Raw genomic sequence first — 11770 nt, 5'->3', positions numbered from 1 at the left:
GGCGGCGGCGGCGGCGGCGGCCGGGGCCGCGCTCCTCACGCACTCCGCCTTCTGGGACCCCACCGTCAGCGGCGACTGGGACAGCGAGCGGCCCAGCCCCGCCTGCCTCCTGCGGATCAAACGGTGAGAGACCGCAGCGCCTCGGCTGACGGCCCCGCTCCTCGCCCGCGGGGCCCCCCCGGGCGCGGCCCAGCCGGGGGCCCCCTGCCTGGGCCCGGTGGTGGTGGTGGGTTGCCCGGGCGCGGAGCCGAGCCCCGTAACGCGGCGGAGCCCCTCGCCTCCTCCCTGGCGCCCTCAAGTCGCTGACCGTCCTCTGGGCATCGCCGGCGGGCGCAGGCCCGGGGCTCCCCGGGGGTCGGGCCTGGGCGCAGGCCCCGTCCTTGCCCCGGGGCTCCCCTCAGCCAGGTGCTTGGGCGAGGACAGGCCTCGCGTGCCGCCTCCCGATCCCCCGGCCGGGATCTCCTCCTCCGTCTGTTACCGCCAGGGTTCTTGGCAGCGGCGCTCCTTGGTGCGTCGCTGGCTCTTCCTCGCAGTTGCTAATCGGAGAGGGCAGCAGGCTTCTCTCCCGGTACCCATCAGCAGGCAGGTTGAGGTTTGTAAGATCCCGACCTGCCCGTAGTGCTCCTCTTTGCTTTCCTGTTGGCTTTGTCTGCTCTGACTCTCAGAAGGATCACCCGAGTTAAACCTGGCATCGTGTCGGTAGCCGTCAATATAATGAGCAATATGGTCTCKTATCCTTAGAAATGCTGGCAGTGTTTCAACAAGTTCTTCCTCTTCCTTCACAGCAGGTATCACTGCCATCCAGGCTCTTGTTCATCCTTGTTCTGTTGCCTGTTCTAGACCTTGTATAACATCTTCCAAAGATGGCACCAAATATTTGGGTGGTTTCCAATCCAAACGGCCAGAAGCGCTAACTTCATAACGTTAGGCAGGAAGGCGAGGCTCTCCTGTTGCTCTTGCACTTGTTCTCGTGCTAAAACCTCTCTGAACTCCATTTTTTTTCCCAAATGGGAAGGCTTAGTGGTAGCTAGTCCTGGGGCTTGGCACAGCTCTGGTTATGGGAAGGAGCTTTCTGTTGATGAGTGCCATTCGGTACATCTGCAAACTGCACTAAGTCGCAGGTCATTCATTATTTTTCATTTCATTTAGTCTGAGTTCCTAAGGAAACAAGGCCTTTGAGATTAGGTTATATGTGTCTGTTTGTGTGTCCTAGTAACTCTTGAACCCACAGGCTGATCAAAACCAAATTCAACAGAGTGACAAAGTTCTCAAAGAAAGTTAAGACAGTTTGGGGAAAACAAATGGCTGTGTATAAGAAAGAAATTTTTTAAATACTCTGAGTGTGGAGAGGGAAAACGGTTGCTTTCCATGGGAAGGGAAAATTGTCCATTAGGCAACAGAGAATTCACTTAAAAGAACTTTTAAGTGCTCACCTACAGGAGAAGTTGTGGTTGAAGTCTTAGATGCTGAAGCTTATCTACCATAAAATGCAAGACTGTAGGTAATCAAGTTTCACTTGGTCTGATGCCTCACTTACTGATTCATTGAAYGCTTGTGCTCTTCAACTGCCTCAGCTATTGTTTAGGATAAGCTGGAAGAGTTCAGTCAGAAAACAGTGAGACAAAGGAAAAAGAAAAACATCTAACTCTTTCAATTGCRAGTTTCCATCTTAAAAATCTGTCCCTTTGTGTATGTGCACAGATTTGTYGTCTAGAATGTTCTGTGCCTCGAGGGCTGATGAACGCCAAGGGAGATCTTGACTAATTCCTGTTTCCTTTGTTCAGGGATATCATGTCCATTTATAAGGAACCACCCCCGGGAATGTTTGTTGTGCCTGATCCCCAYGACATGACCAAGGTAAGGGAAGATTTGGAACAGATTCAACTTTCTGTTTCTCTGTATTTTGCTGTTAATAGCTGCTTTACGGGTTTGCCCAAATGGCCTATTCCCTTAATGTTTTGAGACGAGTCAGGGAGAATCTTCAAGAGAATAATCTGACCCAGTTTTCTGGGTTACATTGAGATGGGCTGCATTTAAAATGGGAGGCGGCTCTCAAGGAAATTGGCTTGGTGGAGAGATATTATCACAGGGATCTGAGCAGCTTCGCACTGCCTCAATGGCCCTSTGAACTAATGAAGCACTGTTCCAGCTGGTTTTATCCTCCTGATGCTTGAAAATCATCAACAGAGCAGCTTGAGGAAGAGTCAGCTCCAGAAAGCTGTTGACCGTGGGAGCTTCTCAGAGGGGCTGAGAAAGAGAAACATCCATCAGCCACAAGCAGAGATGGAGTATCTCTGGAAGCCAGAGATGTTTAATTCTCATGAATTGGTGGTGGGATGTGTCACCAGGCCTGCACCCTGTCCTCCTGCGGAGCTGCTGGTTTTCACTGGTACCAGGGTCGTACGCAGGTCTGACTCGTGCAGCCACTCCCAGCATGTGGCCTCGAGCAGATGTACTCCCTGGGGATCGGTACGGCTGCGGCCTCTTCTGCCCCGGTACTTCCTCTCCTGGCTGCCTGGCTCTAGGGATTTTCCAGGACTGGAAACTTCCAGTTATGTTTGAGATAGTGGCAGAGAGAGGCTGCTCAAATGTTCTTGATCCAGTGTGTTTTTTGGCCTATTTGGTGCTGCCCTTTCTCCAGCTAGTGTTACCTATTCTGGCTGCGCTGGTTTCTGAGAAAGTAGGGTGTGTGGCGGGGTTGCTTTGGTTTCTCCTCTGCTGCATACTTCTRCCTTCCTGACAAACTTGGCATCCCCCAGACTCCACCAGTGTAAGCGCCTGCCTGGCTCAGGGCCTCTGGGTTTTTGGAGATAGCACAAAGGGACTGTCTCTGCGCAGGCAGCTCCCACATCGAGCATTTAGCTGCAGCTCTGGCTTCCCTTCAYGCTGGGAGCTGAAAGTGCGAAAATGCCCTTCAAGGAAAATGTGGGTTTGTAAAACACCAGCCTTGRGGCTTGTAACTAAAATCTGAGGTAGGTAAGAGGACATTAAAGGAGACTGCTTTGATCACTTCAGAAGGATGGAAAAGGAGTAAGCTTCCTTAAGAGCCCCATGGGAGTAGATTTCCTGGTACACAACTGAGATTTCTGAGGGTAATTAGCATGGAGAGMATAGGTTCTTAATTTTGGATCCTGGCAGAGGATATTGAGTGATTGGTTTCAATAAGGCCAAATCAGCACGAGACCATAAAATTGAGGAATGTTCTAGTTCTGGCAGAAATTTTATTTTTCCTAAAATTAGATTTTTTTAAAATTTGAAATCTTACTTTTCTTTTTTTTTCCCTTTTTTTTTTTTTTTTTTTTTTTTTTTTTTTTTTTTTTTTTTTTTTTTTTTTTTTTTTTGAAGCAGAGCTTACTAGCTGAACTGTGATTCAGTCTGGTTTGGACTGTGTAGGGATGTATGTATGGGAGGCAGCTGTTGTGGACTCTGGCCAGCCCTTGCGTTGGAAGCCTGCTTTGCACATTGAGCATGGCAGAGGGGGAAGAAGTGCGCAGCAGCGGCTCAGGCTAAAGAGGGAAGGAGGGAGGGTAACGTGTGGCCTGCACATGTCCTGTGCTTGTGGAAGATGCTGCGTCCATAGTGCTGCCTGGGTGGAGATTTCTTGCCTTTGGTTGGCTGTGTTGAGGATTTGATGGTGCTGCACAATTTTGAAGTGGTGCGCAAGACGGGCTTTTGTTTTCCAGATTCATGCATTGATCACAGGCCCATTTGACACGCCTTATGAAGGGGGTTTCTTCTTGTTCCTGTTTCGCTGTCCTCCAGATTATCCCATCCACCCACCAAGGGTCAAACTGATGACAACGGGAAATAACACAGTGAGGTTTAACCCCAACTTCTACCGCAATGGGAAAGTCTGCCTGAGTATTCTAGGGTAAGAGGAGACTTTGGCTATTTTCAGGGGAAAACAGGAGGTGGCTGCAGGCTGTCTTCTGCCTCACGCATCCTTCTCAGTACATTGTGCCCTGATCTTGCCCCAGACATTTGCTTGGATGCACCTTTATGCTTCTGTGAAGTTATGTGCAGAATCAGAGCCTTAAAGCAGCAAAAAATTCTCTCCTCTACTGAAATAAGAGCCCAGCTTGTCTTTAAAAGCACCTGAGAATGGAGCAGGGGAAGCATGAAGTTCAGTGGATGCTGCTGCTTTCCTCCTGTTTCCCCCTGCAAAGACTTGGCCCGAGCACTGCATTTCTTCCGCTTTTGCGCTTCGCAGCCTGATCCTTAATGTTGTTTGAATATAGGTTTTTGTGGTTTTAATTTCCTTTCTCTGTGTGGGTTTGAAAATAAATAAATAAAATTAAAAGCCGCTAAGAACTTCCTTGAGAGCCATTTGACTGCTCTGGGCTTCCACCTACACATAGTATGGGGGGCTGAATGGTGGGTGTAATGATTTACAAGCCACCGCTCCCATGCTGCCTGCTGAAACAGGCTCCACTGCTGGAAATGCTTGTTTTTCACCTGCTTGATTTTTAAGCATGTGAAAGTCCTGGTTGATTCAATGGCTCTTAGGGCTCTGCTAGAGGAACCCTGGCCATGGTGTGATGTTCCCAGCTCCGGCTGTGATAGGTTCACTTGCCAATAAAGGAAAATTTTTGCTGAGTCCCCGGACTGTTGCAGCTGAGGTGTTCATACGTGTTCCCTTCTGTTGCAGAGAGGTAGTAAGAGGCAGCTGGGTGGGGAAGGGGCAGTGATGGCTTGAATTGCTGTAGGGATCTGGTCAGCCAAAAGGAGTCTGGGTCTTGATATGATTAAAAGACTGCCTTTGCCAGGCTGGTTTCAGCAGTGCTGTGCACATGCCATTTACACCAAAGCTTGTCCGAGGAGCTGATACTTATCTTGTCCAGGATCTGGCCCAAGGCTGGGTGGGGGAGATGCAGTCTGGATGGGGAACGTCTTCCTCCAGCGTATCAGTCTTCCTGATCCAGTGAGCTGGATGCCAACACCTGCRAAGCACTGAGACGTGCAGGCACATTCATATCTTGGAGGTCTGAATACCCAGCAGTTTCCACGCAAGCTGTGTTGTTGCTCATGCAGTGTAGCCCTGGCATGAAAGCTAAATTATTGAAGAGTGACCCAAGGGCCTTGGCCTTAGCAGAAGTGGGAAGCACAGAGGCAGCTGTGAATGAAAGGATTTAGGAAAAGCACATGTGGGTCAGTGCATTTGTTCAGCTCACAGGGAGACAGATCTGTATCTAGAACTAGGATATTAAGGGCAAGCAGCAGAATAGCTCTTCCTGATTATGCCAGTCTGTGCAAAGGTTTTTGCTCCCCTATCTGTATGAAACCAGTACCTTGTTCCTATAGCAGAGCATCCGTTAGTATTTTTTACATTAATCCTTGTGCTGAGTGTCTGCCTTGCAAACTGCACAAGTGATGATCTTGTCTGAGTCTTGAAATTCAGATTTCAATTCTTACGAGTTGCTGGTTTTGACTTATAGTGTTGGTAGCTTGTGTTGCTCCAGGGTGCTGTGCAAGATGACAGCCTTAGCTTTAACATGCCTTGTAAGAAGTTTGGAAGTGTTACTTTTCCCCAGCTCTGCTATGTGTGAGGCCCTGTGTGTGCTGGCAGTGGAGTAAAGTTTACCAGGCTCTTGCCTAGCTCAGGTTAACGTGCGCAGTTGGGTGAGAAAGAATAGTCTGGTTGCACCCTTAAAACCTTCTCCRTGTCCAATGCTTTGTATATCTGTACCAGCTGTTTCTTTTCTTGTTGTATTTCTGTAAGGTATAGATGTCTCCTTGTGGTTTCCCAAGCTTTCTGATCTTTTCGTAGTCGGAGGGATGGTAGTCATTGGGCTYGTCCTGTGTTGTTAATTAATGCTTTTCTGTTTTGATGCCTCAGCACTTGGACCGGGCCTGCATGGAGCCCTGCACAGAGTATCTCTTCAGTCCTTATCTCCATCCAGTCTCTGATGACTGAGAACCCCTATCACAATGAACCCGGCTTTGAGCAGGTGAGAGTTTGGGATGGATCATCTCYGATTCTGCAGCTATTTGTCTCTTCTCTCCACACTTTGCTTCTGGTGGTAAATCCCATTCTGCAAACGGGGACAAAAGCAGGTTATGTCACTTGGCTCTCCTCCAGCTTGCTCTGCCTCTACTCAGGGCTTGAGGGGGAGTTGCAAGCCAGCTCTGAACCGGAGGGTGCTTAGTTCACACCTGCAGAAGGTAACAGAAAYGAGAAGCACTCGAAGTTGCTGGGGAGATGGGAGTGCTCTTCATTTCTCTGCTACACAACTCCTGAAATGGCTTCCTTGTGACATATTGTCCTGTCATGCAGGARCCAAACTGCTCAGGTTTTCCTGGTCTCCAGTATCCTAGGGAGAGATGAGGAGAGAGGCAGATTTCTGTGCTGACTTTATCAGTTGACCTGTCTCCACAGCTGTGCGATTCCAGGGCTCTGGAGACAYGTGAAATCTTGCTAGCTTTTCAGTTGTAGCCTAAATTAGCTCCGCATACACTGAACAGACAAAACCGTAGTGGATTCATGCACCAGTGAAATTCATTGGGCCCAGGAGGGAGAGACTAAGAGCCATTCCAGTTGCATGGACTCACTGGCCCAAATTCTGTTTCCAGGAGAGGCACCCTGGGGACAGCAAGAACTATAATGAGTGCATTCGGCATGAGACCATCCGAGTAGCAGTGTGCGACATGCTGGAAGGAAAGTGTCCCTGTCCTGAGCCTTTACGGTATGGAAAGGAGATGTGGAGGGAGCGTAAGAAAATGGGTGTGGGGGGGAGCAGGATCGACTTCTCTGACTGCCCTTCCTGACATCCTGAGAGTTGCTCCAGGGAAGAGCAAGCCTTTAACTCTCCCAGATCCAGCAAAGAGTGATTGTTTGGGGTAGCTGGATTTTTGTGGTGCCCAGGAGCTGTGCATTGACAAAGGCTGTGTTAATGTGCACAATGGCTGCATCCTCTGACTAGCATTTGAGAATAAATGTGCCTTGTCTTATGGCAAAACAGAAAATCTTGGGGCGGGGGGGAGACCGCAGCTGTTGTGCAAGCACATGCAGAATCTGTTCAGCTGCAGCGATGCTGTAACTCATTTTGCTGTGTGTCCKGGCTAGCTGTACCCAGTTGTCTGAAACACCCTGTACAGGCAGTTGATTTGCTCAACTGGAGTTCAGTGGGATGGTTGTGAGCCTGGATGAGGTGACTGTTCTTGTAATGCTGTCATCCTGTGGTGACTGGGTGTTCTTTCATTGCCTTCAGGGGAGTAATGGAGAAATCCTTCATGGAATACTACGACTTCTATGAAGGAGTGTGCAAAGAAAGGCTTTATCTCCAAGGACAGACAATGCAGGTGGGTGGCAGACAAGCTTCCTGTTGATCACGCACTGCCTTAGCGAGGGGCATGTGGCTGGATAGCTTAGTGAGAAACAACTGTGCTGTGATGTGCAGTACCTAAAGGCATGTAGGATGAATCTGGACCTTTTCTGTCAACTGTATATTCCAACTTTGCTTCATCCTTGAAACTGGGACCCTGAGATGTTCCTGTGGATAAAACACTGCTTTCCCCAAGCTCAGAGAATACAGGCAGCACTTTCAAAGCTGTTAGATTTCTCTGAATGCTGGACCTGGAGCCACTCTTCAGGAAAGCAGGTACTTCTCTGAGCAGTGAAACCAGTGTAGTTTGCTTTCACGTGAATTTGGTGTTAAGTGGGGAGGGCAACATGTAGGTTGCCCAATGCTGGTGGGGATTGAACTCTATTGCAGCGTTTTCCTGTTGGAATACTAGTAGGATTTTTTTTGTTCTTCTGAAGTTCCTTTGCTCATACAGCAGATAGGAACTCCTCTCTCTGACTCCTTGTTCTGTCAGATTGCATTGAAAGTGGCTGACTGAGCCAAAAGTTACTGGAGGGGGAAGGGGTAGAGGAACGGAGATAACATGGCAGGCACATCTAGACAGGTTGAATACAGGAGCCTTGTTTCTGTAGGAAAGTACACTTTAAAGAATAGATTGCCAAGCTATTCGCATATGAACAGACGCGTCTTCCTTTCTCATCAGCCACCTCTTGTCTGACTCATTGAGAAATTTCACTGTTAAGAAAAGATGGAAGTGGTTGATTTAACGATCTATAGTTAAGCCCTTTTTTCCTGTCAGTGCTGTCACTGGCTGTGTAATTCATAAAAATGGAACATTCCCAAAGCAGGAGAGCTCTTGTTTGGAATGAGAGATTCCCCCAAGGCAGATCCGTGCTTGACTTGTATCTACAGAGAGTACTGGACTGTGTAGTAAAGTGTGATGACGTTAGAGGGTTGTCAGGCGTGGCCCGCTCTTGTTTCTTCTGCAAGGAGCCAAGGCTTAGTTGTTTTCACCATGGGTTTGTGAAGAACACCGTGGACTGGCACTGCGTTGTGCTTGGTTCCCAGAGGTAGTGACTGCCATGTTCCGTTTTCTGCTCATTTGTAAATGATAGCRTAGGAAGGCATCAACGCAATGTCCTGGAGAGATGCCATTGTTGTCTCCACTACCCTGTATTTAAAATGAAGCCACTCCAGGGTCAGTATCAGTTGAGCACTTGCCGTATGTGCTGTCTTGTTAATTCTGGAGCCACGTGTTGGCTTGTACTAAAGATCAACATCAGATGGGACAGTGTAAAGTCCCACCGTCTTATATAGCCCTGGCAATGTGTCTTCAACTTGGAACTGGGATGAAAGGAGCAAGTGTTAAATCTCCAAAGAGTTCTTGCCTTTAACCCAGCTACATCTCAGCTGGGGGACTTGATTTGCAAGAAGAATAGTGTTACTTTCATTTGAAAGGGGCCTGTAGCACTAATATCTTTGGCCTCTGGTTATAGAGGCTTTCATTCGTAATACGTTTTCTTTGCCTCCTTGTTATGGGCCTTGAGACCAAGTCTTTGAAATAGCTTACTTCCTCAGAGCTGCTAGTAGAAATACAACCCATGTCTGCCTGGCCTCTCATCCGTCTGTGATGTTTGCTTGGGTTTGTAAGGCTTCCTGAAAGAGACTCCAAACAGAAAAAAATCTTCAGTCTTCAACCTCTGCCTTGACACTGAAAAGTTCAGGGGCCTCYTGGTCACAAGCTGGAATTTAACCCTGAAGTCTTTGACCATTCTTTGCCCAATTATTCTGCAGCTTTCTTCCTTCTGTGTCTTGCCCTGGTAAATATTCCACATGCTGAACCTAGTTTGATGTGATGCTTCACTGTAGAAGGATAATAGTCTTTATTAATAGATTTATCCATGCTTTCCTTCCAGGATCCTTTTGGTGAGAAACGAGGCCACTTTGACTATCAGTCCCTATTAATCCGTTTGCAAGGAATTCGTCAGAAGGTGCAAGAGAAACACCAGCAGGAGAATACAGAAATAGACTCTGAGAGCAGCTCCTCTGAGACAGAGACAGACACTCAAGGTTGTTCCAAAGCTTAGAGCTGCGTAAGGAGTGGAGAGGCCAAGCCGTGGGGATGTTCTGTCTTCACACTCTAGAGTACCCTTGACAGACTCGACAACCAAACCAGTGCCAGAGCGGAGAAAACTGTGGGACGTCTTCTGTCTCCTTTTACTGCTCTGGTGGATATTGCTGAATGAGAAGACTTCATGCTAGACAAAGCCAAGCTTGTGACAGGCTACTATTAAAAGGTACTTACTATGCTAGAAAGCTGGAGCATGTGGCATCAGGTTATTTTTTGGAAACACCTACACTGGGTTCTTTTTTTTTTTTTCTTGTTTTTTTTATTTGATTAAAGAATGCGATCTAGACCGTGACTCCTCTTTACAGCTTTTCTGTTGCTAGACAGTGAGCCCTTCCCTGGGGCCATGCTGAACATGGAGCTGTAGCTGTGGGAGAACTTTGACGAGTCCAGGGTATGACAGGGCCCATGCGCTGTGTGCCCGGGTGAAACCTTTTTGTGCGGGTTGGGAGGATGGAGCCCCTCTGCTCCGTGGGAGCCCACCTACCTGATGTCTTTCTTCTAGACACTGTTCTAGACAGACCAAAGATAAAGAGCAGTGGTGGAATCTGGGCTCCTTTCTGAAAGCTTTATTCAAGCCCTGGGTGACTTCGTCCACTGGGACTTCAGGCGCAAAGGGGAGAGTGAAAAGTGGAAACTGCAAGAATTCATAAATCGAGTGCAGGTGTGTTCACCCTGGCATTTTGGGGGAGGGAGGGTGAGAAAATCATTGGTTCAGAGGTGGGGGAGCACTTAAAAATAAGTCTAGTTTGTGTATTTTTTTTAAGGTGTTGATTTGAAATTAGTGTTCTAGAAACGTTTTATCTGGCTACTCTGAATGGAGCTGTTTTGTTTCCTTAACTGAAGTACTCTTTGCTTTCCACCCCTCTCGTCAGTGTAATATTTTATTTTTCTCCCCTCTTCCTCCTGCCCCCTCACTCCCAACTGTTACTTTGATCCATCAGATTGAAATGCTAGAATAAGGGGCATTTCTAGCTAAGGAAGCCACCGTTTCTGGGTGGAGTTCTTCGGAGGTGTATGCCTCATTACTGACTGAAAATTCCTTTGCCAAACTTGGCTGAGTGCAAGCTAGCTGAGTGTCATAAAGTCTAACACTTCGATGCTTTGAACGTTTGTTTCAAACAGCAGCTTTTTACTGTGAGTGAAGACAAGCCTCTTGGAGAGGTGTCCGCTGGCTGCGAGTGCTATTACATCAAAGATGTATTCAGTGTAACTTAGGTGGAGGTGAAATACCCAGTTTCTCCAGGCAGATGAACCTGGTGATGATTGATTGGAGCAGTAAAATGTTTTGTTGATGAAGAACTTAATCTACTTTTGTTTTTTACAGGAGCTTTGATAGAAAGCTAAGCACAGAGTTGCACATTGTCTCAGGCCCTCTCCCACTTCCCTTAAACACCTTCCACCAGCTCAGCCCTGTTTCAGACTCCTAGCGGTGGTGAGGGAACTTCCAACCCAGTCATCTTTAAGAAAGCGTATAGAGAGGGGCCAAAGGACCCCTGCAGTGTGACGTACAGAAGGCAATGTCCCATGCGTCACTGAATTATCTGGAGTCTCTGTGATTTGAGCATCAACTGTTGCAGAACTCAGAAGCCTGCACATTGCTGTTTAAGCAGCTCTGAAAAACTGAAAGGTGGAAACATTTCTGAATTAGAAAGGTGCCATCTAACAACTCGGGAACCTTTTTCCCTTTAGCAAGCAAACTCCCCTGGGTCTGTCACTGGTATGATTTAGACTTAAGCCCTGTCTTCCCTTGAGGGAAAGCTAAACTTACATAGGACTCACTCAACACATACACCAGATGAGAGTAAATAAAGCTGTGTTCACCTTGAAATAAGGTCTCAGGGAGGCAGTGGGGTCTCCTGAGAAGTCATGAGTTGTGTGCTACTTTAACGCCTCTTTAATCCCATTGTAAATGTCACGTTGTTTTTCACCATTCAGTAGCATTGTGGGTAGAGCTGTGACTCTGCTGCCTTCCCAAGGCAGAGCTGGTTCTGAAATCTGTTTGTGATGCATGTGGCGTTACCATCCACCGATACAATGAAACAAGAAAATGCCTTATTGTGGACACTATTCACATAACTAGCATGTGGCTGTAAAAGAGAAGTATTAGTTTTATAGCTCTAATGTTGTCTGTCCTACCATTTCTGAATGTTTCCATTTCAAAGTGACAATCCTCAAATAACTGCTCTAGGCAGAGATGTTTTAGCAACAGATTTTTAGACCTAATTGAGTTGAAAATATATGCACAAGAGTCACTCTACGATACCTTGTTTATATACTATTGTACATAAGATTTTTTTGTGCAATAAAGTTTGTTTTGGCAGAATCTAGACTGTGGTGG

General features: G+C 47.4%; 1 protein-coding gene across 4 annotated transcripts in view; it reads left to right on the top strand.

The window, feature by feature from the left end:
- UBE2Z (ubiquitin conjugating enzyme E2 Z) overlaps positions 1-11755 on the top strand; it is a 16929-nt gene extending 5174 nt beyond the window's left edge. For 2 of the 4 annotated variants that reach the window (XM_026071834.1, XM_026071835.1), the window contains exons 5-10: positions 1785-1857; positions 3684-3871; positions 5837-5948; positions 6571-6683; positions 7209-7299; positions 9218-9724. In XM_026071834.1, coding sequence (XP_025927619.1) covers positions 1785-1857; positions 3684-3871; positions 5837-5948; positions 6571-6683; positions 7209-7299; positions 9218-9388 — 748 coding nt within the window. In that variant the 3' untranslated portion in view covers positions 9389-9724. The other 2 variants (XR_003254533.1, XR_003254532.1) reach the window with 2 other exon arrangements.
- The last annotated feature ends 15 nt before the right edge of the window (positions 11756-11770 follow it).

This window comes from Apteryx rowi, unplaced genomic scaffold (assembly GCF_003343035.1).
Source record: "Apteryx rowi isolate R43461 unplaced genomic scaffold, aptRow1 scaffold_331, whole genome shotgun sequence".
Lineage (NCBI taxonomy): Eukaryota > Metazoa > Chordata > Aves > Apterygiformes > Apterygidae > Apteryx > Apteryx rowi.
This window is presented reverse-complemented; position numbering and strand designations above follow the sequence as displayed.